The sequence below is a fragment of the Phyllobates terribilis genome, unplaced genomic scaffold, assembly GCF_046119375.1.
Source record: "Phyllobates terribilis strain yellow unplaced genomic scaffold, ASM4611937v1 Scaffold_7__3_contigs__length_470593459, whole genome shotgun sequence".
In the NCBI taxonomy this organism is placed as follows: Eukaryota; Metazoa; Chordata; class Amphibia; order Anura; family Dendrobatidae; genus Phyllobates; species Phyllobates terribilis.
In genome coordinates, this window is record NW_027362767.1 from 109801380 (window position 1) to 109828807 (window position 27428).

General features: G+C 47.4%; 1 protein-coding gene across 2 annotated transcripts in view; it reads left to right on the forward strand.

Moving 5' to 3' along the window:
• The window catches only part of AKAP6 (A-kinase anchoring protein 6), a 424676-nt gene that overhangs the window by 276243 nt on the left and 121005 nt on the right, over window positions 1–27428 (forward strand). For both annotated transcript variants that reach the window (XM_073639078.1, XM_073639079.1), the window contains one exon: window positions 2557–2696. In XM_073639078.1, the coding sequence (XP_073495179.1) occupies window positions 2557–2696 (140 nt within the window). The remainder of the gene's footprint in view (window positions 1–2556; window positions 2697–27428) is intronic.

A 27428-nucleotide genomic window follows, 5' to 3' on the forward strand; every position in this document is an offset into this window, starting at 1 on the left:
ATAGTGGCTGCGCAAGGGACTGCAGATCCACCCCTATTTGTCTGAATACACGATGATCTGCAGTACCCAGCCGTGGCCACTATACAAATGACAGAGCTTCTGTGTTCCTGCAGCATCCAAGAACTTCCGTCCACCACTGGTAACAGCAGATTGTCAGGGGTGCCGGATGTCGCACCCCAATGATTAGATATTGATGGCGTGTACAAAGGATAGGCTATCAATAACAAAATTTGTGGCCAAACCCTTTAAGTTGTACCACTCATTACAATTATCTATGGGGCATCGAATAGCTTTTCTTAAAGGGAACCTGTCACCAGGTTTTTCCTGTATAAAGTACGGCCACCACCATTAGGACCTTTTTTACAGCCTAAGGGAATGCTGTAAAAAAGTCCCTGATCCAGTCTGCAGATCCCAGAAAAAAACTTTTATTATACTCACAGACTGGGCGGTTCTGCCGGAAGGGCATCTCTGGTCTTGATCTGGTGCCTCATCTCTTATTACGATCGCCGTCCTCCTTCTGTGCTCTGTGTGTTTGATGCGTCCTATGTCATCCACACATTGTCCCCATCACACTCCTGCTCAGGCATACTTCTCTCTACCCTGCTGAGGACAAAGCAAAGTACTGTAGTGCGCATGCGCAGGGAAAGGCCAAGGAGCGCCGATGGACCATAGGTAAAGCTGTGCATGTGCACTACAGTACTTTATTCTGTCCTCAGCAGGGCAGAGAGAAGTGCACCTGAGCAGGAGCGCAAGGGGACACTGTGAGGATGACGTAGGAAGCGTCATCCATACAAAGCAGGGAAGGAGGACGGCCATTTCAAGAAGAGAGGAGACACCTGATCAAGAGCAGAGACGCCTATTGGACCGGACCGCCCAGTTTTTGAGTATAACGAAAGGTGTTTTTTATGATCTGAGACTGGATCGGGGACTTTTTTTTACAGAATTCCAGTATGCTGTAAAAAAAAGCCCTAATGGTGGTGTCCGTACTTTATATAGGGAAAACCTGGTGACCAGTTCCCTTTAAATCCTGAACAGCAATTTATGTATCATAAATATCAGCTTTACCAAAAAAATTTGTACAGTGTGCATGCACTTCCGGTGCACATGGGACTTTACGGTTTAGAATTGATTTTCCATTCTGGCAAAATAACTACTTAGCAGCCTAAATGCTGGATATTAATCAATTGTTGCTTTTGAAAAACTTCCAGTTAAAGGAGCGGATTTAAAAATATAGAGATTTTCCAACGTTTTAAGAAAATCAGGCATGACGAGAGAATGATGCAAATGAAAGAACTAACCTATACCCACCAGTTTGTCCCTGCGATCTTGAGCGATGCCATTTGGAGGTCTCCACTGGTCTCTGCTCACCTTCTGCAGTGATGATGTGACCTCCATGCGACCATCAGCAGTCTCAACAGTGATGTCGGCATTTATGTCACGTCACCTCCACTTTTTTTTTAATGCGGGACTGCACTTTTAACAAGCTCACAGAATAGTAAATTTAAGAAAATGAGGTATTTTTAAATTCAGGAGAAAATGCTCTTGGTTTAGGTCCTGATGATCTTGTGTTATGAGAACATGTTTTGTAAATGTACTAAAATGTGTATTAATTATATTCAAATTGATAAATAATTGAAAACGCTGCACTCCTCTTTATTGACCCTCATAATTAAATCTTTTCTGCCTTGCCCCCAGCTGTTCAGTGTGCAGAAGTAAGAAATATTTCCTCTCTTCATCTACCACAAATCTTATACTTCCCTTCTCCAGGAGGATGAGAAATTTAATATAACAAAAGGCATGTTCCGAGCCGGTTGTATTATGCATTGGGCCTCAATATCTGAGCAAATGTAAATAGCATTTTATTTAAAACATCTGTCCGCAGTGGGATAGATGGAACGCGTGTCTGCCGTCCAGCTGCTGACTTTTAATGCTTTGAATAATAATAAAATAAAAACCCCACTGAAATCCTCAAATCCCTCGGACAAGAATGCAGTATTCAGGATCCAACCAGCGGGTGTTCAAGACATAAACAGTCTTGGATTTTATCTTTTCCAGCGCTGACACTCTGATTTTCGAAGTCAATATCGGAAATAGTCTTTATAGAGGTTCAGGTGAGGCAGACGTGTGAGAGATCAGAATTTGCGGAGAGATAGTTGTCAGATAAATCAAAGTGATGCTTTACAATGAAATACGTGTATACACGTCTACACAACCGGGGCGTAACGGGATACACGTAAATATTCACATATGCAGTAAACTCCCCATTAGAAATTCAGATGCCAATAAAACCTGTTATGATATGGAGTGCAAATCTTAATTTACCAATTCTAACCAGCACATTTTCTGCAGCTATTAGTAATGAAATAAGTGTCAAAAAATCCTCATTGTATAAAGTTGTAGTAAACTCTGCATGACAACTTCTGGCCACCAAGTGGCGCTGTTGGGGCCATTGTGTTGTCATTGGTGTATGGAATAGGATTTTCTCTTCCATGTTTGCAAGGTTGTATATTGTGTTTGTTTGGAGCCTATGACCTATCCGTTCTCTTCTCTGCACAGGTAAATGAACCTCTCAGTTCCTTACAAGCTCAGAGAGATGCAGTAACCAAGATGTCGCTGCAGCTGAGCAGCACGGAGTATACTGAGAAAAGCCATCATTCTGAACCACCTCCGCTGAAAAGCAGCCTGAGATGTGACAGGTGAGAAGATCTCTCTCGCTGTAACACTGTTAAATAAAGAATGTGTCTATATTATCACTTTTAGAACTTTCACGATCTGCTGTGATCATTCGGCAGTCCGGATCTTTGTACCGGATCGTTCTCTACATTGGACCCATCTCTAATTGGAGCTCTACTAGGGATAAACATTTCTTCTCCAACCCAACATCATAGTTTTGCATCATATGGTCAAAATGGAGGTCTGTGACCTAGCTTCACATCAGGACCAAGATGCCACTGATGGAGGCCTCCAGCAGGCCCTTGTTCCCATGATAACTCATCGGTGCTCCGTAATCACGTTGTGGGGTCTGGGGCGTAATAATCACAGTGGCAGAACAATATATTTTTTAATGTGTTAGAGAACAACATCAGAACAGGTAACATTATTACAGGATGGGCCCAGGAGGGGGGGACATTATAGCAGAAAAAGCTTAGGATGGGGGACATTATTACTGGAAGGGAATTGGATGGGGGCATTATACAAGGATGGGGGACATTATTACTGGAAGGAGCCAGGATGGGGACATTACACCAGGATGAGGAACATTATACCAAGAAGGGGCCAGGATCGGGATATTATTACAGGAAAGGGCTCAGGGTGGAGAACATAATAGCAGGATGGAGCTTGGATGGGGGACATTATACCAGTAAGGGGCCAGGTTGGAGACATTATTACAGGAAGTGGAGAGGATGGGGGACATTATACCAGGAAAAGGCCCAGGATGTTGGACATTATTACTGGAAGGGACTAAGGATGGGGAACATTCTTACTGGAAGGGGCACAGGATGTTTGACATTTTTACTGCAAGGGGCACAGGATGGATGACTTTATTACCATAAGATACCCCTGATGGAGGACATTATACGTCGAAGGGGCTCAAGGTGGATGACATTAGTATAGGATAGGGGACATTATTACATTACAGGGGAGGGGAGGCAATATGTATGTCTTTATAGGATTTAGAACTCTACAAGGGCCCATATACTATATGTGTTGTGGAATACAGAAATTGCAGCGACACATTACAACATTGGATGTAATGATTTTTTGTGTTGCATAGACCTGTGACTGCTGCATAGTCACAAATGTTTCTAAATGTGTTGGATTTTTAGTTGCTGATTGACAGACGCACACAAGACACTTGCCATAGACTTCAATGTACTGTAAGTCCCACACGACATGCAATTTGTGTGCGAGTTGGCTGGTATTTTTCAGCATAATCACAATCTTAGGGGCACAGCTCCATACAATGTGTCGTGGCTGTGAGTGGTACTGCAGGCTCTCTTCCATAGAAGTGAATTTAAGAATCACTGGCCAGTCAGTGATCTCAGCGGTTAGGTCCCTGGTGGTTTTAGTGTCATCACTTCTGGTCATTAAACACAGTTGGAGCAGCAGCGCTTGAGTGGGGGATGATTTAGGTGTTAGAAAGAATCTGTCACCAGATTTTTGCTATGCCATCTGAGAGCAGCATGGTATAGGGCGACAGACTCTAATTCCAGCAATGTATCACTTACTGGGCTGCTTGCTGCAGTTTTGATACAATCCCTGTTATATCTGCTGCAGATCTAGCAGTGCTCTGAATGCTGAGCTCTGTATAACCCTGCCCACACCACTGATTGGCTGCTTTCTGTGCATAGGCAGGCAGCTGCCAATAAGTGGTGGGAGGCGTGGTTATACAGAGCTCATGAATATGGAGGACTACCTGGCATCAGGGTTACTAGTCCTCTATTGATAATCTCCTGCTGATAAAAAAGTGATTTTATCAAAACGACAGCAAGCAGCCCAGTGATACATCGCTGCATTCAGGGTCTCTTTCTCTACCTTATGCTACACCCAGATAAGGTGGCAGAAGCCTAGTGACACAGGGGCAGACAAATCATTGGTCCAACATGTGCAGCCACACAGGGGCCAAGAGGTAAGTGAGCCCACATTCAGCTGCAAATCAAATCAGCAAGCAGTTCCTGTCACATACACAAAGAGGGGTCATATACTGTTCTTGCATAGAGGCCCCCTTCCATCTGTGTCCGCCACTGTGGTGACAGATTCCCTTTAACCGGTTCCCGACCGCCCACTGTACATAAACGTCGGCTCTGCCTGGGCTCTGTGCAGCGCAGATGTTTAAAAACGGTGGGTGGTCCCGCAGCGCTCAGGACCCCCAGGGTCCTGCAAGTGCTGCGGTTCCGGTGCAGAGTGATAGCTCTGACAGGGAACATCATCGGGACCTGATTGGATCAGGTCCCAATGATGTTAACCCTTTGCTATCTTCTATATGCCGCGACCTATAGTGATCGCGGCATATAGAAGATAGTGAGAGGAGAGGGGGTCGTCAACTTACCTCTCCGACGGCCCCCTGATAGCTTCCAGGACCTTCCGTTGTTATGGCAGCTGGAGGTCACATGACCGCCTCCAGATCTGCCATATATGGTGTCCTGCTAGGCTCAGCCTGCAGCTGAAGCCTGGCAGGACACACTGACTGTGAAACAGTCAGCAAAGATCTCATCCAATGTAATACATGTCTATTACATTGGATGAGATCAGTGATTAGAAAAATAAAAATTAATGTCCCATACAGGGACTAAGTAAAAATGTAAAAAAAAAGTAAAAAAAATGTTTTCAAACTGTTAAAAAAAAATCACAAAATAAATAAAAATAAATAAATAAAATATTAAACCAATAAATCCGTATATTTATGCAAAAACAAAAAAAGTACACATATTTGGTATCGCCGCATCCGAAACAACCCGATCTATAAAACTGTCACACTAATTAACTCCTTCTGTGCACACCGTAATAAAAATAAATAAAAAATGGAGCAAAAAACTATGCTTTTTCATCATATCGCCAAACAAAAAGGGGAAAAAAATGCGATCAAAAAGCAAAATGGAAATAGAAATGGTACCGCTAAATACGTCATCTTGTTCCGCAGAAAAAAAGCCACCATACAGCTCCATCAGCTGAAAAATAAAAAAGTTATAGCTCTCAGAATAAAGCGATGCAAAAAAAATATTTTTTCTATAAAATTGTTTTATTGTGTAAAAGCGCCAAAACATAAAAAAATATACAGTAAGTGTAGTATCGCTGTAAACGTACTGACCCGAAAAATAATGCTGCCTGATCACTTTTACCACACGCAGAACGGCATAAAAAAAACCTCAAAAAACAATTCCTGAATTGTTGGTTTTTGTTAATTTTACCTCCCATAAAACGGAATAGAAAGCGATCAAAAAATGTCACGTACCCAAAAATGGTACCAATAAAAAGGTCAACTCGTCCCGCAAAAAACAAGCCATCACATGACTCTGTCGGCCGAAATATGGAAAAATTATAGCTCTCAAAATATGGCGATGCAAAAACTAGATTTTGCAAAAAAAAGCGTCTCTTAGTGTGTGACAGCTGTCAGTCATAAAAACCAAATATAAATCTGGTATCTCTGTAATCGCACCGACCCGAAGAATAACGTAATCTAATCAGTTATATCACACGAGGAACGGCATAAAAATAAATAAAACCAATTCTTCACCTGCTACTGATTTGTTTATTATGTCTCCCAAAGATCGCAGTAAGGCTCGGCACACATTTATCCTGTGCTCTGCGCTGAGCACTTACACCAGAGTTTCCGTGTAAATCTCTGAAATACGTGATTCAGATGGAACCCATGACGGAAGATTCCCTGTAATGAGACAGATATAGGCCACTGTGGATGCCATCTGGCCTGTGATCCCACGGTGTCATTTGTTTTAGGCGTGCATAAAAGTGCGGTTGTCCACAGTTTTGTGCACTTCTGAAAAAAAGGACACCGCTAAACAGAGGCCAGACGGAGTCCAGAGTAACTCTGCTGCCTCATTACAGTGAATGGATCCCGCAGGGGTTTCATCTGAATTACATCACTTGGAAATTTAGATGGAAACCCCGATGTAAGTGCTCAGCCTAGAGCGCCGGATAAATGTTACGTAAAATGTTCCCAATAAAGGCTTCAACTCAGTCCTCAAAAAAAGCTAGTCCCCACTCAGGTCCGTCATATGTTAAAAATGTAAGGGACTTCCAAGTTACTGGTAGCAGAAAGGCTCTGGAAAAGCGAAATGGCCCTTGCCCCCCTAAAGAAATTCAGAAAATTTTGTGCTCCCAAATCCAAATGCCTATTCTACAATAATTTGTTCTCCAATTGTCAAATAGCGCTCCGTCCCCCCCAGATCTCGCCGTATGGCTGAGCGGTACGATACAGCCACATATGGGGTATTGCCACTTTTAGAAGAAATTGTGTGACACATTTCGGCACCATTTTTACCCATTGCCCTGTGTGAAAATGTAAAATCTGAGGGTAAAACATTTTTTTGTGGTAAAAATATAATTATGCTTTTTTCACTGCCCAATGGTATAAATTTAAAAATTAAAAAATACTCACTACTTCCCTAGATGAATTCCTTGAGAGGTGTAGTTTACAAAATGGGGTCACTTGTGGGGGTTTCTGCTGTTTCGGCATGTCAGCGACTCTTCAAATGTGACATAGTGTCTGCAACCTATCCCAGCCAACATAGCGCTCCTTTCTCTTCCGAACCCTGCTGTACACCAAAGCAGTGGTTTTCCCCCACATATGGGGTATCGGCGTACTCAGGAGAAATGGCACAACAAATTTCATGGTGCAATTTCTCCTGTTATCCTTATGATAATGCAAAATTAGGGAATGAAAAACATTTTTTGTGGGAAAAATGTGAAAATTGTATTTTTACAGCTCAATATTATAAACTTCTGTGAAGCACCTGGGGGTGCAAGGTGCTCACCACACATCTAGATAAATTCCCTAAGGGGTCTAGTTTCCAAAATGGTGTCACTTGTGGGGGGTTTCCACTGATTAGGCACATTAGGGGCTCCCCAAATGTGACATGGCGTCTGCTAATTATTCAAACAAATTTTACATTTAAAAAGTCAAATGGCGCTCCTTCCCTTTCAAACCCTGCCGTGCGCCCAAACAGTGGTTTGCCTCCACATATAAGGTATCGGCGTGTTCAGGAGAAATTGCACAACAAATTTCATGGTACAATTTATCCTATTACCCTTATGATAATGCAAAATTAAGGGATGAAAAACGTTTTTGTGGGAAAAATGTGAAAATTTTATTTTTACAGCTCAATATTATAAACTTCTGTGAAGCACCTTGGGGTTCAAGGTGCTCACCACACATCTAGATAAGTTCCCTAAGGGGTCTAGTTTCCAAAATGGTGTCACTTGTGGGGGGTTTCCACTGTTTAGCCACATCAGGGGCTCCCCAAATGCAACATGGCGTCCGCTAATTATTCAAACAAATTTTACATTCAAAAAGTCAAATGGCGCTCCTTCCCTTTCAAACCCTGCCGTGCGCCCAAACAGTGGTTTGCCTCCACATATGGGGTATCTGTGTGCCCAGGGGAAATTGCACAACAAACTTCATGGTGCAATTTATCCTATTACCCTTATGATAATGCAAAATTAAGGGATGAAAAATGTTTTTGTGGGAAAAATGTGAAAATTTTATTTTTACAGCTCAATATTATAAACTTCTGTGAAGCACCTTGGGGTTCAAGGTGCTCACCACACATCTAGATAAGTTCCCTAAGGGGTCTAGTTTCCAAAATGGTGTCACTTGTGGGGGGTTTCCACTGTTTAGGCACATCAGGGGCTCTCCAAACGCAACATGGCGTCTGCTAATTATTCAAGCAAATTTTACATTCAAAAAGTCTAATGGCGCTCCTTCCCTTCCGAACCCTACCGTGCGCCCAAACAGTGGTTTTCCCTCACATATGGGGTATCAACGCGCTCATGAGAAATTGCACTACAAATTGTGTATTCCATTTTTTCCTGTTACCCTTGTGAAAATAAAAAAATTGGGTCTAAAGTAACATTTTTGTGAAAAAAAGTTAAATGTTCATTGTTTTTTTCCACGTTCCAAAAATTCCCGTGAAACACCTGAAGGGTTAATAAACTTCTTGAATGTGGTTTTGAGCACCTTGAGGGGTGCAGTTTTTAGAATGGTGTCACTTTTGGGTATTTTCTGTCATAAAGGCCCCTCAAAGTCACTTCAAATAAGATGTGGTCCCTAAAAAAATGTTTTTGTAAATTTTGTTGGAAAAATGAGAAATTGCTGGTCAACTTTTAACCCTTATAGCTTCCTAACAAAAAAAAATTTGGGTTCCAAAATTGTGCTGATGTAAAGTAGACATGTGGGAAATGTTATTTATTAACTATTTTGTGTGACATATCTCTCTGATTTAAGGGCATGAAAATTCAAAGTTTGAAAATTGCAAAATTTTCGAAATTCTCGCCAAATTTCCGATTTTTTCACAAATAAACGCAAGTGATATCGAAGAAATTTTACCACTATCATGAAGTACAATATGTCACGAAAAAACAATCTCAGAATCAGGGGAATACGTTGAAGCGTTCCAGAGTAATTACTTCATAAAGTGACAGTTGTCAGAATTGAAAAAATTGGCCCGGTCAAGAAGGCAAAAACAGGCTCTGGCGCGAAGTGGTTAAGTATGGTGTGACATTCAGAAGTAGTGCTGCTGCTTCAAAAGCATCCAGCAACTAGAGGGGTTAACACAGTCACAGGAGACAGGGAGTGTTTTAGCAGAGCCCCAGGGGATTTGTGGGGAAATTGTTGTTTACTGTCTGGCTAGAGCTGAAGAGAAAGGTGGTATATGATCTGCATCTCACAGAAGGCAAGGAAACAGAATTCAGGTCAGGAGGGACGCTAAACACAGGTCAGATAGACTCCCTGAGCTAACAGTGTGGAGTAGTATCGGGCAGAAAGATAAGGACTGGAAGGAATCCTGCCATAGGGATCATCTCCCTCATCAGACCCTCCCCCCCTCCATCTCCATGCAGGATAAAGAATGCTGTCCACTATTGAGTCCTTGTGAAGGAAAAGCCTGTGGTTGTGTGTGCATTAAAACTGTGCTGTACTGTGCTACCAGATAATAGACTGTGTACTGCTGTTGCTCAAAGAGACACTTAAATTGCACTGGCCATGCCTCATTAAATGTTACTGTTCTACCGTTTATGAAGACTCTTGTCAGATGTGTCTGGTCAGCAACTGAATCTATCTTGTGCCTCAGAGAAGCTGCAGCCTATGGTCACCCTGAGTAACGGTTCCCTCAGGATTCCAACGAATTCATGTAACCGGTCTCGTCCCTATCTGAACTTAGGCGGCATACGTGTAACAATGGCTTCAATGAAAAACATGGTTCTAAATTACCAGGTTGGACTTTTGCAGTTTTCAACATATGCACCTTCTTAGTTGTTAATCTACTTGATGGATAGATTTGCAGTCTTATGTTTTTCCTATTTTTATTATGTATCATATCAGGGTAAGCATCCATGCCAGGAAAATTTGGAGAGATGTCGGGACCCAAGTAGACTTTAATATTCATTTTCTATGCTTGATTACACCAGGGATAGATGAGCATATGAAAAATCATCCGAGTTTCATCCAGAAAACTCAGACAATTTTCATCTGATTTCTGTGTTGTGTCATCTGTGTGTCCTTTTCTACAGTATGTCCCTGTTGTGTCATCCGTGTCCATTTCTGTGTCCGTGTTGTGTCACTTGTGTCTCCGTTTCTACATCCGTGTTGTGTCACCCATGAGTCTGTTTCTATGTCCGTGTTGGATCATCTGTATGTCCGTTTCTACATCTGTGTTGTGTCATCTGTGTGTCATTTTCTACATCCGTGTTGTGTCATTCGTGTCTCTGTTTCTACGTCCATGTTTTCTCACCTTTGTGTCTGTTACAATGTCCGTGTTTTGTCACCTGTTTGTGACGCGCCCCTGGGCCTGTGTCGCGCTGCGTTGCGCACGCGGGAGCTTACCCGGAGCCGGATCTCTTGAGGGTTGTAGTCTCGTGGCGGCGACCCGGTCCGTGCCCAGGGAGTCAAACTGAGCGGCGATGTACTAGCAGTAGATGGTTGGTGACTACGCCACCCGTTGAATGCAGCTATGGAGCTGCCGCTGCGGGGCAGACCGCTGAGGCCGGTGGAAGGATGGTGCAGCGTGGATGGTATAACCCCCAACGGGAGGGGTATGGCCTCAGGGCAGCCGACGTGGATGATGGGGGTAGCAGGAACCACTCAGAGACGGTGCGGTGTAGTTCAGGGTCTTTACTGGTGACAAAGATAGACCCTCCCGGAGTACTTGCTAGTGATAGGGGCCTGGTCAGTCCTTGAGCAGATGGGATTTCCCCTGGCCAGGCGGAGTTGTAGGCCTTCCCAACTAACTGTACTCTTCTGGCTACCTTGCTAGAGGCAGGAATAAGTAGCCCACGTCCCTGAGTGTACCGTGTGGTGCTCACCCATATGGCCGGTGACTCGGGGCCTTCTAATGGCTTCCGCTCCACGATGGCGGTGCTGGTCCCACGCGTGTGACCGTGCCTTCGGGCTTCTGGGCCAGAGGACCTGAAATCCTCTGCCGGACGGTTTCTGCTGCTGGGTAGGAGTTAGTCCCCACAGCCTCGGACTCCGGGTCCGGTTAGAAATCTTCTCAGTCAGGGCGAGCTCTGTAGCTGCCAGCCCCTGACTCGTTGTAACACTGCTCCCCACAGAGCTCCTGATGTTTCTTGCTATGCTGCTGCTCTCCTCTACTCTTGTTCTGTCTTCTTTCTCACTAACCCTGCCTCAGCCCCGGGTTTATATAGGGGAAGTCCTTCCCCTCCCAAGACTGGGCAGGAGGTGTGGCATGCACAGGATCCCTGACCAAAGGACCTCCCACCTGCTCTCAGACGTAATATCTCTATCACTGTGGCAACCAGACCCCTGGGGTGTCACATTCCCCCCTAGTGAAATTTAGTACTCCGGGACTAAACATATTTTTTTTTTTTTTTTTTTTTTTTTTAGAAAAACATAACAAGGTATAACAATAACAATACAATAAGAAAAACACATAAGATGGTTACGGCGTGTCCGCAACCGGGTGCAGTTTTGAAAAGCAAGGTGTCCATTTCACCAAAACAGGGAGACGTAACCAGGTAGGGGCCTGTCCTGCCCCGAGTCCTTAACAGTCTTTAGTCCATCCTGGGTTACGCTCCAACTATGTACAAGGATTCCCGGTTAATCCACCAAGGACTCCTAAAAAGAACTAGAAACACAAAATTATACACAAGCAACTATAAACAAGTAAACAGTATAAGATAGCTTAAACATTTAGATCCTCCAACGTGCGGGTAGCTGGCCTCTAGTGGCCCTAGTGGACCTACGGAGCTGACTGTCTGGCCCTGAACTACAGGGTGTAGGAGCTGTCAAGGGTAAACTGGGCAGCTGTCTATGGGCCCTCTGGCTCACTAGGGGTATGGCAGGCTCACTATAAGCAGAGGGTTGACTTTCCGGGTCTGCTTGTGTAGAGTCTTCTGCCTCCTGGACCGGCTGTTCTTCCAGCTCTACCGGTTGCTCCGTAGGTTCTTGGGATGATGGTTGGAGGAAGGTGAGTACGGGTACCACGACTGCACCATTGACTTGAGTCCAAGACCGAGGGAAGTCCCCGAGCACGGTACTAACCATATCTTCCCTTTCCTTTACAGGTCGATGGTCTTCTTGTTCCTCTTCAGGGTTCCTCAGTTGTTCGGGACACTTCTTCAGGTGGTCCCGGGATACAATGGCTGTGGTTTCCCCTCCGTCTTTACTGATGGTACAGACCTTCGGGTTTTCGTGGCTTGAGGGCAGTACGGTGTACGGGTCCTTCTCCCACTGGTCGTCCAACTTGTGGAGCCGTCTCTTCCTCTTCAAGACCTGCTCTCCGGGTACCAGGGGAACAGCGGGAGCATACTGGTTATAAGTTTTCTCTTGTCTTTCCCTAGCCTGACAGAGACTTCGCTCCACGCTCTCCTGTACTCTCCGGTACTGCTGCTGCCTCTCTGTGTCCCAGTCTGTTTCTGGTGAAGTGTCCTCGGGTGTCAGGACTCCCATTTCCAGGTCAACAGGTAACTTACCAGGTCTTGCCCTCATTAGGTAAGCCGGGGTACAGTTGGTGGAACCTACCGGGATGTGGTTGTATAGGTCCACCAGATCGGGCAACTTTTCAGGCCACAGACTGCGTTCTTCCAGGGGCAACGTTTTTAGAAGATCCATTACCACCTGGTTCATTTTTTCACAAAGTCCATTAGTCTGCGGATGGTAGGGTGTCGTCCTTATCTTCCGGCAGCCATACAGATTGCAGAATTCCTGGAAGACCTCCGCTTCAAAGGCAGGTCCCTGGTCCGTCAGCACTTGGTCCGGGTACCCGTGTGGACGGCAAAAGTGCTGCTGGAAGGCTCTAGCTGCTGTTTGAGCCGTTAAGTCCTTGACGGGGACGACAACCAGAAACCGGGAGTAATGATCCACGATGGTTAACGCGTAGACGTAGCCACTTCTGCTTGGGGTCAGTTTTACATGATCCAAGGCTACCAGTTCCAACGGTTGCCGGGTGACGATGGACTGCAGGGGAGTCTTCTGGCTGGCGCGGTCCTTCCTTCTCAGGTTGCACGGGCCACAGTCTCTGCACCACTTCTCAATGGTTCCCCTCATGCCTACCCAATGGAATCGCTCGCGCAGCAGAAACTCCAGCTTCTTCCACCCGAAGTGTCCAGCTCCGTCGTGGTATGCCTCCATCACCATGGCTGCGTCTCTTCGTGGCACCACTACTTGCCAGAGTAATTCATGCGTCCGGGAGTTAACCATTCTGCGGCACAACTTCCCTTTGTAAAGGAACAGTCGACTCTTCTCTGCCCATAGTTGTTTGGCTTCCTCCGGAGCGTCTGGTTCAAGGCGAGCCTCCGGCCGAGTCAGCATCTCCTTCACCAGTCGGACGGCAGGGTCGCTGTCTTGCGTTTCCGCCCAGTTGTAGTGAGGTAAGGGGTTCAACGTAGCAGCCTGCTTACTCCTTACCCGATGGGAATACTGGATAGTCCCATGACGGTGGAACGCAGGGAGTTCAATCTCTTCCAGTCCCTCCGGATCTTCTCCTTCGTCCGGCAGGTTGGGCATCCTGGACAGGGCGTCCGCGTTAGTATTGGAGCGCCCTGCCCGGTATTTGATTATGAACTCGTAGTTGGACAGACGGGCCATCCACCTCTGCTCCAGGGCACCGAGTCTTGCCGTGTCCAGGTGTGTCAACGGGTTGTTATCCGTGTACACGGTGAACCGGGAAGAAGCAAGGTAATGCTTAAAGCGCTCAGTGACTGCCCATACCACGGCCAGGAACTCTAGCTTGAATGAGCTATAATTCTCGGGGTTCCTTTCAGTGGGTCGCAGTTTTCGGCTGGCGTAGGCGATTACTCGTTCTTTCCCCTGCTGGATCTGGGACAGTACGGCTCCTAGCCCGATGTTACTGGCGTCGGTGTAGAGGATGAAGGGCTGGCTATAATCCGGGTACGCCAAGATTTCATCCCCCGTGAGGGCCATCTTCAGCTGGCGGAAGGACTCTTCTTCTAGCTCTTCCCATTTGAAGGGCGGCTTCTGGTTCTTGGCCTTCCGGGACTGGCCTATCAGGAGGTCCTGCATAGGCGCTGCCTTTTTGGTGAAACCGGGAATAAACCTTCGGTAGTAGCCTACCAACCCGAGGAACTGCCGCACTTCTTTTACGCTGGAGGGGCTTGGCCATCCCTTAATTGCGGTGATCTTATCGGGGTCGGGAGCCACTCCGTCAGCGCTCACCACGTGTCCCAGGTACTGCACCTTTGGTTTCAGGAGGTGACACTTGGAGGGTTTCACCTTTAGGCCGTAACTCGCCAGAGCTTCGAACACCTCCGCCAGGTGTTTCAGGTGGTCCTCATAAGTTTTGGAGTATACAATGACATCGTCCAGGTACAACAGGACCGTCTCGAAGTTTCTGTGGCCCAGACAGCACTCCATTAATCGTTGGAAGGTTCCTGGGGCGTTGCAGAGTCCGAACGGCATGCAGGTGAACTCGCTAAGTCCCATCGGGGTGGTGAATGCGGTCTTCTCCCGGTCCGCCTCTGCTACAGGAACCTGCCAGTACCCGCTAGTGAGATCCAAGGTAGAGAAGAAGTTAGCAGACCTTAAAGCAGCCAATGACTCCTCTATCCTTGGTAAGGGGTACGCATCCTTGTGTGTGATACGGTTGATTTTCCGGTAATCTACACACATCCTCATGGTGTTGTCTTTCTTTTTGACTAAAACTAGCGGGGCTGCCCAGGGGCTACAGCTATCCCGGATTACCCCAGCCTCCTTCATGTCTCTAAGCATCCCCTTGGCGTGTTGGTAATGTGCAGGGGGTACGGGTCGATACCTCTCTTTTATGGGAGGATGATCTCCCGTGGGGATGCGGTGTTCTACCCCCTTGACTCGCCCGAAGTCTAACGGGTGTTTACTAAACACTCTCTCATACTCTTGAACCACCCGGTAGACTCCCTGTTTCTGGTGGGAGGGAGTGGAGTCAGTTCCCAAGTGTAGTTGCTGACACCAATCCTCCATTACTTTCTTAGAGCCGTTACCTTCCTCCGGGTGAGATGGAGGCAAGGGTTCCACAGACTGTATAGAGTTTTGGTTGATGGTATATAATTTTGCTAGCGTGGCATACCGGGGCAGGTACACTTCCCTCTCCCCGATATTGATTATGCGAACGGGCACCCTCCCATGGCGTACATTGACCACCCCCCGTGCTGTCAAAATGGTGGGCCTACTGTCTGAGTAAACTGGTTCTACCATTGCCTGGTAATCTCTACCTCTCAGACCAATAGCTGCCCGGCACCAAATCATCATTTCACTTTTTGGGGGCATGGCAATAGGAAAAGGGTCACACATTCTTACGCTACCAATCTCACCGCCGGAGAGTTCCACCTGTTGCCGTCGCATCAGTGCCCGGATCTCTTTCTGGAGCACTCGCTGCTCGCCGGAGCTGGCGTTCTTGGCAACCTGTTGTAGAAGGAAAATCACTTCTGCAAGACAATTCTCAATTACATTAGTTCCTAGAGTTATTTTTGGGTGGCTCTCATGTTTGTCAATGTCTACAATGATCAGTCCCTGTGCTGCCAGTTCGACTCTACCGATTTTGATGGTCACCTCTTTAAATCCGATTTGTGGCACGGGCTGGCCATTGCTGGCGATGATACTCAAGTCGTCGTCAGGGTAGCGGGTAATATCCGAGTCATTCCAGTACTGCTTAAAGAGCACGTACGGGATGGTGGTGACCTGTGACCCGGTGTCCAGTAGGGCACTCATGGGAATGCCATCCAGTACCACAGGCAAGACTGGACGTCCTCCCACATATCTGTCGCGCCAGTTCGATGGGCCTGGTGATCTTTTTCCTGGGGGTTGGCCCTCTACCCCAGGTTGTGCCCGTTTAAAGAACAGTACCTTTCCATATGTCCGGGTTGATTGCAGCGGCGGCAGATGGGTCGTCCGTCCTCGCTGTATCGGTCACTGGGTGTTCCTCTGGCCGGTGGGGTCCTCCTTGGTCGACGCCACGGGATGTCCTCCGGTCCGGATGCCAGCTGGATCTTCCCTGGGGTGGAAACCTGTAAAGACTGCACAGTTCGGGTTAGCGCAGCAACGCTCTTAGCTAGCTCTTGGACCTGATGGCGTAGGTCTGGAGCCGGGTCATTGTCCAAAGCCTGCGCATCAGCTCCCACAGGCCCTGCCGACAAGGGCGCCGCCTCCTGGTGGTAAGTGATAGCTGGGCGCCTGTGGGTCACAACGCCACCCGGTGCCGGTTCTCGGAGCACCCGGATGGCTCTGTCCTTGAACTGTGCAAAGTCCAGATGGGGATCTTGTAAGGCCATTGCCCGCAACTGGGTTCGGTGGGCATTGCAATATAAACCCTCTATAAATTGTTCAGTCAACAGCCTGTCCTCGTTTCCCACCCCATCAGGGTCGGTCTGCTTTATGGCCCTCAGGGCCTCTTGTAGGTTTAGTGCATAGTCCCTTATACTCTCATGCGCTCGCTGCTTGCACCCGTAGAATCTAAGCTTAATCTCGGCTGAGGTGCGGGTATCAAAGGTGTCCTTCAGCCGGGTTAGTATCCCTGCGACAGTCTTCCTCCCAGGTGGCCAGGATTTTACTTCCCTTTTGGCTGCCCCGGTTAGTTGGGCCACCAGGATGCTCACTTTTTGCTCTTCTGTGAGGGGGTACACCTGGAAGAGGCTATCCAGCTTTTCTCTAAAGTCATGCAGGGTATGTGACTCCCCTGAGTACTGGGGTAGCCAAGCTGCTCCCGGGATATAGGGCATGGTGAAGGGCATAACTGCAGCAGCGGTGGCGCTGGCGGGGGTTGAGGCAGTGAAGCTCTCCTCCGTATCCGACATCTTCCTCCCCCCTAGTGGACCGTGGCCTACCTTGCGATGATCCTGTTCCGTAGGCCGCGGCTCCGCAGTGGATCGTCAGGGTTGAGGACCTTCCGTCGCGCTCCGGTGACGTCGGCGTCTGCTGGGCTCCTTCCAGGACCTTACGCAACGTCCGGACGTGAGGCGGGGCTTCAGTTCTCGCGCGCTTTCGGAGTCCACGCCCCTCTTCTTCCCGTGTGGCGTCCTCAAGATGGCGTCCAATGGCGGGAAAACTCCACGGATGGCGGGAAGAAGGTCGAAGATGGCGCCGGATGGCGGGAAAACTTCGCGGATGGCGGGAAGAAGGTAGAAGATGGCGCCGGATGGCGGGAAACCTCCACGGATAGCGGGAATCTTCACCACTGGTAAGTTTGAACAGTCTTTGCTTTTCAGGCACGCAGTACCCGGTGGTTGCGGGCACGAAATCCTGCCGACTACGCCAAAGTTGACGCGCCCCTGGGCCTGTGTCGCGCTGCGTTGCGCACGCGGGAGCTTACCCGGAGCCGGATCTCTTGAGGGTTGTAGTCTCGTGGCGGCGACCCGGTCCGTGCCCAGGGAGTCAAACTGAGCGGCGATGTACTAGCAGTAGATGGTTGGTGACTACGCCACCCGTTGAATGCAGCTATGGAGCTGCCGCTGCGGGGCAGACCGCTGAGGCCGGTGGAAGGATGGTGCAGCGTGGATGGTATAACCCCCAACGGGAGGGGTATGGCCTCAGGGCAGCCGACGTGGATGATGGGGGTAGCAGGAACCACTCAGAGACGGTGCGGTGTAGTTCAGGGTCTTTACTGGTGACAAAGATAGACCCTCCCGGAGTACTTGCTAGTGATAGGGGCCTGGTCAGTCCTTGAGCAGATGGGATTTCCCCTGGCCAGGCGGAGTTGTAGGCCTTCCCAACTAACTGTACTCTTCTGGCTACCTTGCTAGAGGCGGGAATAAGTAGCCCACGTCCCTGAGTGTACCGTGTGGTGCTCACCCGTATGGCCGGTGACTCGGGGCCTTCTAATGGCTTCCGCTCCACGATGGCGGTGCTGGTCCCACGCGTGTGACCGTGCCTTCGGGCTTCTGGGCCAGAGGACCTGAAATCCTCTGCCGGACGGTTTCTGCTGCTGGGTAGGAGTTAGTCCCCACAGCCTCGGACTCCGGGTCCGGTTAGAAATCTTCTCAGTCAGGGCGAGCTCTGTAGCTGCCAGCCCCTGACTCGTTGTAACACTGCTCCCCACAGAGCTCCTGATGTTTCTTGCTATGCTGCTGCTCTCCTCTACTCTTGTTCTGTCTTCTTTCTCACTAACCCTGCCTCAGCCCCGGGTTTATATAGGGGAAGTCCTTCCCCTCCCAAGACTGGGCAGGAGGTGTGGCATGCACAGGATCCCTGACCAAAGGACCTCCCACCTGCTCTCAGACGTAATATCTCTATCACTGTGGCAACCAGACCCCTGGGGTGTCACATTTGTCTATTTCTACGTCCGTGTTTTGTCCCCATTCTGTTTGTTTCTACGTCCGTGTTTTGTCACCTCTGTGTCTGTTTCTATGTCTGTGTTTTGTCACCTCTGTGTCTGTTTCTATGTCTGTGTTTTGTCGCCTCTGTGTCTGTTTCTACGTCCGTGTTTTGTCACCTGTATGTCTGTTTCTACGTCCGTGTTTTGTCACCTCTGTGTCTGTTTCTACGTCCGTGTTTTGTCACCTCTGTGTCTGGTTCTATGTCTGTGTTTTGTCACCTCTGTGTCTGTTTCTATGTCTGTGTTTTGTCACCTCTGTGTCTGGTTCTATGTCTGTGTTTTGTCACCTCTGTGTCTCTTTCTATGTCTGTGCTTTGTCACCTGTGTGTCTGTTTCTATGTCTGTGTTTTCTAACCTGTGTGTCTGTTTCCATGTCTGTGTTTTGTCACCTGTGTGTCTGTTTCTATGTCTGTGTTTTGTCACCTCTGTGTCTGTTTCTACGTCCGTGTTTTGTCACCTGTGTGTCTGTTTCTATGTCCGTGTTTTGTCACCTGTGTGTCTGTTTCTACGTCCGTGTTTTGTCACCTGTGTGTCTGTTGCTACGTCCGTTTTTTGTCACCTCTGTGTCTGGTTCTATGTCTGTGTTTTGTCACCTCTGTGTCTGTTTCTATGTCTGTGTTTTGTCACCTGTGTGTCTGTTTCTATGTCTGTGTTTTGTCACCTCTGTGTCTGGTTCTATGTCTGTGTTTTGTCACCTCTGTGTCTGGTTCTATGTCTGTGTTTTGTCACCTCTGTGTCTGGTTCTATGTCTGTGTTTTGTCACCTCTGTGTCAGTTTCTATGTCTGTGTTTTGTCACCTCTGTGTCTGGTTCTATGTCTGTGTTTTGTCACCTCTGTGTCTGTTTCTACGTCCGTGTTTTGTCACCTCTGTGTCTGGTTCTATGTCTGTGTTTTCTCACCTCTGTGTCTGTTTCTACGTCCGTGTTTTGCCATCTGTGTGTCTGTTTCTACGTCCGTGTTTTGCCATCTGTGTGTCTTTTTCTACCTCCGTGTTTTGTTACCTGTGTGTCTGTTTCTACGTCCGTATTTTGTCACCTGTATGTCTGTTTCTACCTCCGTGTTTTGTCATCTGTGTGTCTGTTTCTACCTCCGTGTTTTGCCATCTGTGTGTCTATTTCTACCTCCGTGTTTTGCCATCTGTGTGTCTGTTTCTACCTCCGTGTTTTGTTACCTGTGTGTCTGTTTCTACCTCCGTGTTTTGTCACCTCTGTGTCTGGTTCTATGTCTGTGTTTTGTCACCTCTGTGTCTGTTTCTACGTCCGTGTTTTGTCACCTCTGTGTCTGGTTCTATGTCTGTGTTTTGTCACCTCTGTGTCTGTTTCTACGTCCGTGTTTTGCCATCTGTGTGTCTGTTTCTACGTCCGTGTTTTGCCATCTGTGTGTCTGTTTCTACCTCCGTGTTTTGTTACCTGTGTGTCTGTTTCTACGTCCGTATTTTGTCACCTGTATGTCTGTTTCTACCTCTGTGTTTTGTCATCTGTGTGTCTGTTTCTATGTCCGTGTTTTGCCATCTGTGTGTCTGTTTCTACCTCCGTGTTTTGCCATCTGTGTGTCTGTTTCTACCTCCGTGTTTTGCCATCTGTGTGTCTGTTTCTACCTCCGTGTTTTGTTACCTGTGTGTCTGTTTCTACCTCCGTGTTTTGTCACCTCTGTGTCTGGTTCTATGTCTGTGTTTTGTCACCTCTGTGTCTGTTTCTACGTCCGTGTTTTGTCACCTCTGTGTCTGGTTCTATGTCTGTGTTTTGTCACCTCTGTGTCTGTTTCTACGTCCGTGTTTTGCCATCTGTGTGTCTGTTTCTACGTCCGTGTTTTGCCATCTGTGTGTCTGTTTCTACCTCCGTGTTTTGCCATCTGTGTGTCTGTTTCTACCTCCGTGTTTTGTTACCTGTATGTCTGTTTCTACCTCCATGTTTTGTCATCTGTGTGTCTGTTTCTACCTCCGTGTTTTGTCATCTGTGTGTCTGTTTCTACCTCCGTGTTTTGCCATCTGTGTGTCTGTTTCTACCTCCGTGTTTTGTCACCTGTATGTCTGTTTCTACCTCCGTGTTTTGTCATCTGTGTGTCTGTTTCTACCTCCGTGTTTTGCCATCTGTGTGTCTGTTTCTACCTCCGTGTTTTGTCACCTGTATGTCTGTTTCTACCTCCATGTTTTGTCATCTGTGTGTCTGTTTCTACCTCCGTGTTTTGCCATCTGTGTGTCTGTTTCTACCTCCGTGTTTTGCCATCTGTGTGTCTGGTTCTATGTCTGTGTTTTGTCATCTGTGTGTCTGGTTCTATGTCTGTGTTTTGTCACCTCTGTGTCTGTTTCTACCTCCGTGTTTTGCCATCTGTGTGTCTGTTTCTACGTCCGTGTTTTGCCATCTGTGTGTCTGTTTCTACCTCCGTGTTTTGTTACCTGTGTGTCTGTTTCTACGTCCGTATTTTGTCACCTGTATGTCTGTTTCTACCTCCGTGTTTTGTCATCTGTGTGTCTGTTTCTACGTCCGTGTTTTGCCATCTGTGTGTCTGTTTCTACCTCCGTGTTTTGCCATCTGTGTGTCTATTTCTACCTCCGTGTTTTGCCATCTGTGTGTCTGTTTCTACCTCCGTGTTTTGTTACCTGTGTGTCTGTTTCTACCTCCGTGTTTTGTCACCTCTGTGTCTGGTTCTATGTCTGTGTTTTGTCACCTCTGTGTCTGTTTCTACGTCCGTGTTTTGTCACCTCTGTGTCTGGTTCTATGTCTCTGATTGTCACCTCTGTGTCTGTTTCTACGTCCGTGTTTTGCCATCTGTGTGTCTGTTTCTACGTCCGTGTTTTGCCATCTGTGTGTCTGTTTCTACCTCCGTGTTTTGTTACCTGTGTGTCTGTTTCTACGTCCGTATTTTGTCACCTGTATGTCTGTTTCTACCTCTGTGTTTTGTCATCTGTGTGTCTGTTTCTATGTCCGTGTTTTGCCATCTGTGTGTCTGTTTCTACCTCCGTGTTTTGCCATCTGTGTGTCTGTTTCTACCTCCGTGTTTTGCCATCTGTGTGTCTGTTTCTACCTCCGTGTTTTGTTACCTGTGTGTCTGTTTCTACCTCCGTGTTTTGTCACCTCTGTGTCTGGTTCTATGTCTGTGTTTTGTCACCTCTGTGTCTGTTTCTACGTCCGTGTTTTGTCACCTCTGTGTCTGGTTCTATGTCTGTGTTTTGTCACCTCTGTGTCTGTTTCTACGTCCGTGTTTTGCCATCTGTGTGTCTGTTTCTAAGTCCGTGTTTTGCCATCTGTGTGTCTGTTTCTACCTCCGTGTTTTGTTACCTGTATGTCTGTTTCTACCTCCGTGTTTTGTCATCTGTGTGTCTGTTTCTACCTCCGTGTTTTGTCATCTGTGTGTCTGTTTCTACCTCCGTGTTTTGCCATCTGTGTGTCTGTTTCTACCTCCGTGTTTTGTCACCTGTATGTCTGTTTCTACCTCCGTGTTTTGTCATCTGGGTGTCTGTTTCTACCTCCGTGTTTTGCCATCTGTGTGTCTGTTTCTACCTCCGTGTTTTGTCACCTGTATGTCTGTTTCTACCTCCATGTTTTGTCATCTGTGTGTCTGTTTCTACCTCCGTGTTTTGCCATCTGTGTGTCTGTTTCTACCTCCGTGTTTTGCCATCTGTGTGTCTGGTTCTATGTCTGTGTTTTGTCATCTGTGTGTCTGGTTCTATGTCTGTGTTTTGTCACCTCTGTGTCTGTTTCTACCTCCGTGTTTTGTTACCTGTGTGTCTGTTTCTACGTCCGTGTTTTGTCACCTGTATGTCTGTTTCTACCTCCGTGTTTTGTCATCTGTGTGTCTGTTTCTACGTCCGTGTTTTGCCATCTGTGTGTCTGTTTCTACCTCCGTGTTTTGCCATCTGTATGTCTGTTTCTACCTCCGTGTTTTGTCATCTGTGTGTCTGTTTCTACGTCCGTGTTTTGCCATCTGTGTGTCTGTTTCTACCTCCGTGTTTTGCCATGTGTGTGTCTGTTTCTACCTCCGTGTTTTGTTACCTGTGTGTCTGTTTCTACCTCCGTGTTTTGTCACCTGTATGTCTGTTTCTACCTCCGTGTTTTGCCATCTGTGTGTCTGTTTCTACCTCCGTGTTTTGCCATCTGTGTGTCTGTTTCTACCTCCGTGTTTTGCCATCTGTGTGTCTGTTTCTACCTCTGTGTTTTGTCACCTGTATGTCTGTTTCTACCTCCGTGTTTTGTCACCTGTGTGTCTGTTTCTACCTCCGTGTTTTGTCATCTGTGTGTCTGTTTCTACCTCCGTGTTTTGTCATCTGTGTGTCTGTTTCTACCTCCGTGTTTTGCCATCTGTGTGTCTGGTTCTATGTCTGTGTTTTGTCACCTCTGTGTCTGTTTCTACCTCCGTGTTTTGTTACCTGTGCGTCTGTTTCTACGTCCGTGTTTTGTCACCTGTATGTCTGTTTCTACCTCCGTGTTTTGTCATCTGTGTGTCTGTTTCTACGTCCGTGTTTTGCCATCTGTGTGTCTGTTTCTACCTCCGTGTTTTGCCATCTGTGTGTCTGTTTCTGCCTCCGTGTTTTGTTACCTGTGTGTCTGTTTCTACCTCCATGTTTTGTCACCTGTATGTCTGTTTCTACCTCCGTGTTTTGCCATCTGTGTGTCTGTTTCTACCTCCGTGTTTTGCCATCTGTGTGTCTGTTTCTACCTCCGTGTTTTGTCACCTGTATGTCTGTTTCTACCTCCGTGTTTTGCCATCTGTGTGTCTGTTTCTACCTCCGTGTTTTGCCATCTATGTGTCTGTTTCTACCTCCGTGTTTTGCCATCTGTGTGTCTGTTTCTACCTCCGTGTTTTGTCACCTGTATGTGACGCGCCCCTGGGCCTGTGTCGCGCTGCGTTGCGCACGCGGGAGCTTACCCGGAGCCGGATCTCTTGAGGGTTGTAGTCTCGTGGTGGTGACCCGGTCCGTGCCCAGGGAGTCAAACTGAGCGGCGATGTAACAGCGGTAGATGCAAGACGACTACGCCACCCGTTGAATGCAGCTATGGAGCTGCCGCTGCAGGACAGTCCGCTGAGGCCGGTGGATGGATGGTGCAGCGTAGATGGTATAACCCCCAACGGGAGGGGTATGGCCTCAGGGCAGCAGATGTGGATGATGGGGGTAGCAGGAACCACTCAGAGACGGTGCGGTGTAATTCAGGGTCTTTACTGGTAACAACGATAGACCCTCCCGGAGTACTTGCTAGTGAACGGGGCCTGGTCAGTCCTTGAGCAGATGGGATCTCCCCTGGCCAGGCGGAGTTGTAGGCCTCCCAAACTGACTGTACTCTTCTGGCTACCTTGCTAGAAGCGGATATAAGTAGCCCACGTCCCTGAGTGTACCGTGTGGTGCTCACCCGTATGGCCGGTGACTCGGGGCCTTCTAATGGCTTCCGCTCCACGATGGCGGTGCTGGTCCCACGCGTGTGACCGTGCCTTCGGGTTTCTGGGCCTGAGGACCTGAAATCCCCTGCCGGTCGGCTTCTGCTGCTGGGTAAGAGTTAGTCCCCACAGCCTCGGACGCCGGGTCCGGTAAGAAAGCTTCTCAGTCAGGGCGAGCTCTGCAGCTGCCAGCCCCTGACTCGTAGTAGTATTGCTTCTGCTGTTTCTTGTCTCTACTCTCCTTGACTGCTAACCCTGCTTCAGCCCCGGGTTTATATAGGGGAAGTTCTTCCCCTCCCAAGACTGGGCAGGAGGTGTGGCATGCACAGGATCCCTGACCAAAGGACCTCCCACCTGCTCTCAGACATAACATTACATTACTGTGGAAACCAGACCCCTGGGGTGCCACATATGTCTGTTTCTACCTCCATGTTTTGTCATCTGTGTGTCTGTTTCTACCTCCGTGTTTTGTCATCTGTGTGTCTGTTTCTACCTCCGTGTTTTGCCATCTGTGTGTCTGTTTCTACCTCCGTGTTTTGCCATCTGTGTGTCTGTTTCTACCTCCGTGTTTTGTTACCTGTGTGTCTGTTTCTACCTCCGTGTTTTGTCACCTGTATGTCTGTTTCTACCTCCGTGTTTTGCCATCTGTGTGTCTGTTTCTACCTCCGTGTTTTGCCATCTGTGTGTCTGTTTCTACCTCTGTGTTTTGTCACCTGTGTGTCTGTTTCTACCTCCGTGTTTTGTCATCTGTGTGTCTGTTTCTACCTCCGTGTTTTGTCACCTGTGTGTCTGTTTCTACCTCCGTGTTTTGTCATCTGTGTGTCTGTTTCTACCTCCGTGTTTTGTCATCTGTGTGTCTGTTTCTACCTCCGTGTTTTGTCACCTGTGTGTCTGTTTCTACCTCCGTGTTTTGTCATTGTGTGTCTGTTTCTACCTCCGTGTTTTGGCATCTGTGTGTCTGTTTCTATGTCCGTGTTTTGTCACCTGTGTGTCTGTTTCTATGTCCGTGTTTTGTCACCTGTGTGTCTGTTTCTACCTCCGTGTTTTGTCATCTGTGTGTCTGTTTCTACCTCCGTGTTTTGCCATCTGTGTGTCTGTTTCTATGTCCGTGTTTTGCCATCTGTGTGTCTGTTTCTATGTCCGTGTTTTGCCATCTGTGTGTCTGTTTCTACCTCCGTGTTTTGTCATCTGTGTGTCTGTTTCTACGTCCGTGTTTTGTCATCTGTGTGTCTGTTTCTACCTCCGTGTTTTGTCATCTGTGTGTCTGTTTCTACGTCCGTGTTTTGCCACCTGTGTGTCTGTTTCTACCTCCGTGTTTTGTCATCTGTGTGTCTGTTTCTACCTCCGTGTTTTGTCACCTGTGTGTCTGTTTCTACCTCCGTGTTTTGTCATCTGTGTGTCTGTTTCTACCTCCGTGTTTTGCCATCTGTGTGTCTGTTTCTATGTCCGTGTTTTGCCATCTGTGTGTCTGTTTCTACCTCCGTGTTTTGTCATCTGTGTGTCTGTTTCTACCTCCGTGTTTTGTCATCTGTGTGTCTGTTTCTACGTCCGTGTTTTGTCATCTGTGTGTCTGTTTCTACCTCCGTGTTTTGTCATCTGTGTGTCTGTTTCTACGTCCGTGTTTTGCCATCTGTGTGTCTGTTTCTACCTCCGTGTTTTGTCATCTGTGTGTCTGTTTCTACCTCCGTGTTTTGCCATCTGTGTGTCTGTTTCTATGTCCGTGTTTTGCCATCTGTGTGTCTGTTTCTACCTCCGTGTTTTGCCATCTGTGTGTCTGTTTCTACCTCCGTGTTTTGTCATCTGTGTGTCTGTTTCTACCTCCGTGTTTTGTCATCTGTGTGTCTATTTCTACCTCCGTGTTTTGTCATCTGTGTGTCTGTTTCTACCTCCGTGTTTTGTCATTTGTGTGTCTGTTTCTACCTCCGTGTTTTGCCATCTGTGTGTCTGTTTCTATGTCCGTGTTTTGTCACCTGTGTGTCTGTTTCTATGTCCGTGTTTTGTCACCTGTGTGTCTGTTTCTACCTCCGTGTTTTGTCATCTGTGTGTCTGTTTCTACGTCCGTGTTTTGCCATCTGTGTGTCTGTTTCTACCTCCGTGTTTTGTCATCTGTGTGTGTCTGTTTCTATGTCCGTGTTTTGTCACCTGTGTGTCTGTTTCTATGTCCGTGTTTTGTCACCTGTGTGTCTGTTTCTACCTCCGTGTTTTGTCATCTGTGTGTCTGTTTCTACCTCCGTGTTTTGTCATCTGTGTGTCTGTTTCTACCTCCGTGTTTTGCCATCTGTGTGTCTGTTTCTATGTCCGTGTTTTGCCATCTGTGTGTCTGTTTCTACCTCCGTGTTTTGCCATCTGTGTGTCTGTTTCTATGTCCGTGTTTTGTCACCTGTGTGTCTGTTTCTACCTCCGTGTTTTGTCATCTGTGTGTCTGTTTCTACCTCCGTGTTTTGTCATCTGTGTGTCTGTTTCTACCTCCGTGTTTTGCCATCTGTGTGTCTGTTTCTATGTCCGTGTTTTGCCATCTGTGTGTCTGTTTCTACCTCCGTGTTTTGTCACCTGTGTGTCTGTTTCTACCTCCGTGTTTTGTCATCTGTGTGTCTGTTTCTACCTCCGTGTTTTGTCATCTGTGTGTCTGTTTCTACCTCCGTGTTTTGTCACCTGTGTGTCTGTTTCTATGTCCGTGTTTTGTCACCTGTGTGTCTGTTTCTACCTCCGTGTTTTGTCATCTGTGTGTCTGTTTCTACCTCCGTGTTTTGTCATCTGTGTGTCTGTTTCTACCTCCGTGTTTTGTCATCTGTGTGTCTGTTTCTACCTCCGTGTTTTGTCATTTGTGTGTCTGTTTCTACCTCCGTGTTTTGCCATCTGTGTGTCTGTTTCTATGTCCGTGTTTTGTCACCTGTGTGTCTGTTTCTATGTCCGTGTTTTGTCACCTGTGTGTCTGTTTCTACCTCCGTGTTTTGTCATCTGTGTGTCTGTTTCTACCTCCGTGTTTTGCCATCTGTGTGTCTGTTTCTATGTCCGTGTTTTGCCATCTGTGTGTCTGTTTCTATGTCCGTGTTTTGTCATCTGTGTGTCTGTTTCTACCTCCGTGTTTTGTCATCTGTGTGTCTGTTTCTACCTCCGTGTTTTGTCATCTGTGTGTCTGTTTCTACCTCCGTGTTTTGTCATCTGTGTGTCTGTTTCTACGTCCGTGTTTTGTCATCTGTGTGTCTGTTTCTACCTCCGTGTTTTGTCATCTGTGTGTCTGTTTCTACGTCCGTGTTTTGCCATCTGTGTGTCTGTTTCTACCTCCGTGTTTTGTCATCTGTGTGTGTCTGTTTCTATGTCCGTGTTTTGTCACCTGTGTGTCTGTTTCTATGTCCGTGTTTTGTCACCTGTGTGTCTGTTTCTACCTCCGTGTTTTGTCATCTGTGTGTCTGTTTCTACCTCCGTGTTTTGTCATCTGTGTGTCTGTTTCTACCTCCGTGTTTTGCCATCTGTGTGTCTGTTTCTATGTCCGTGTTTTGCCATCTGTGTGTCTGTTTCTACCTCCGTGTTTTGCCATCTGTGTGTCTGTTTCTACCTCCGTGT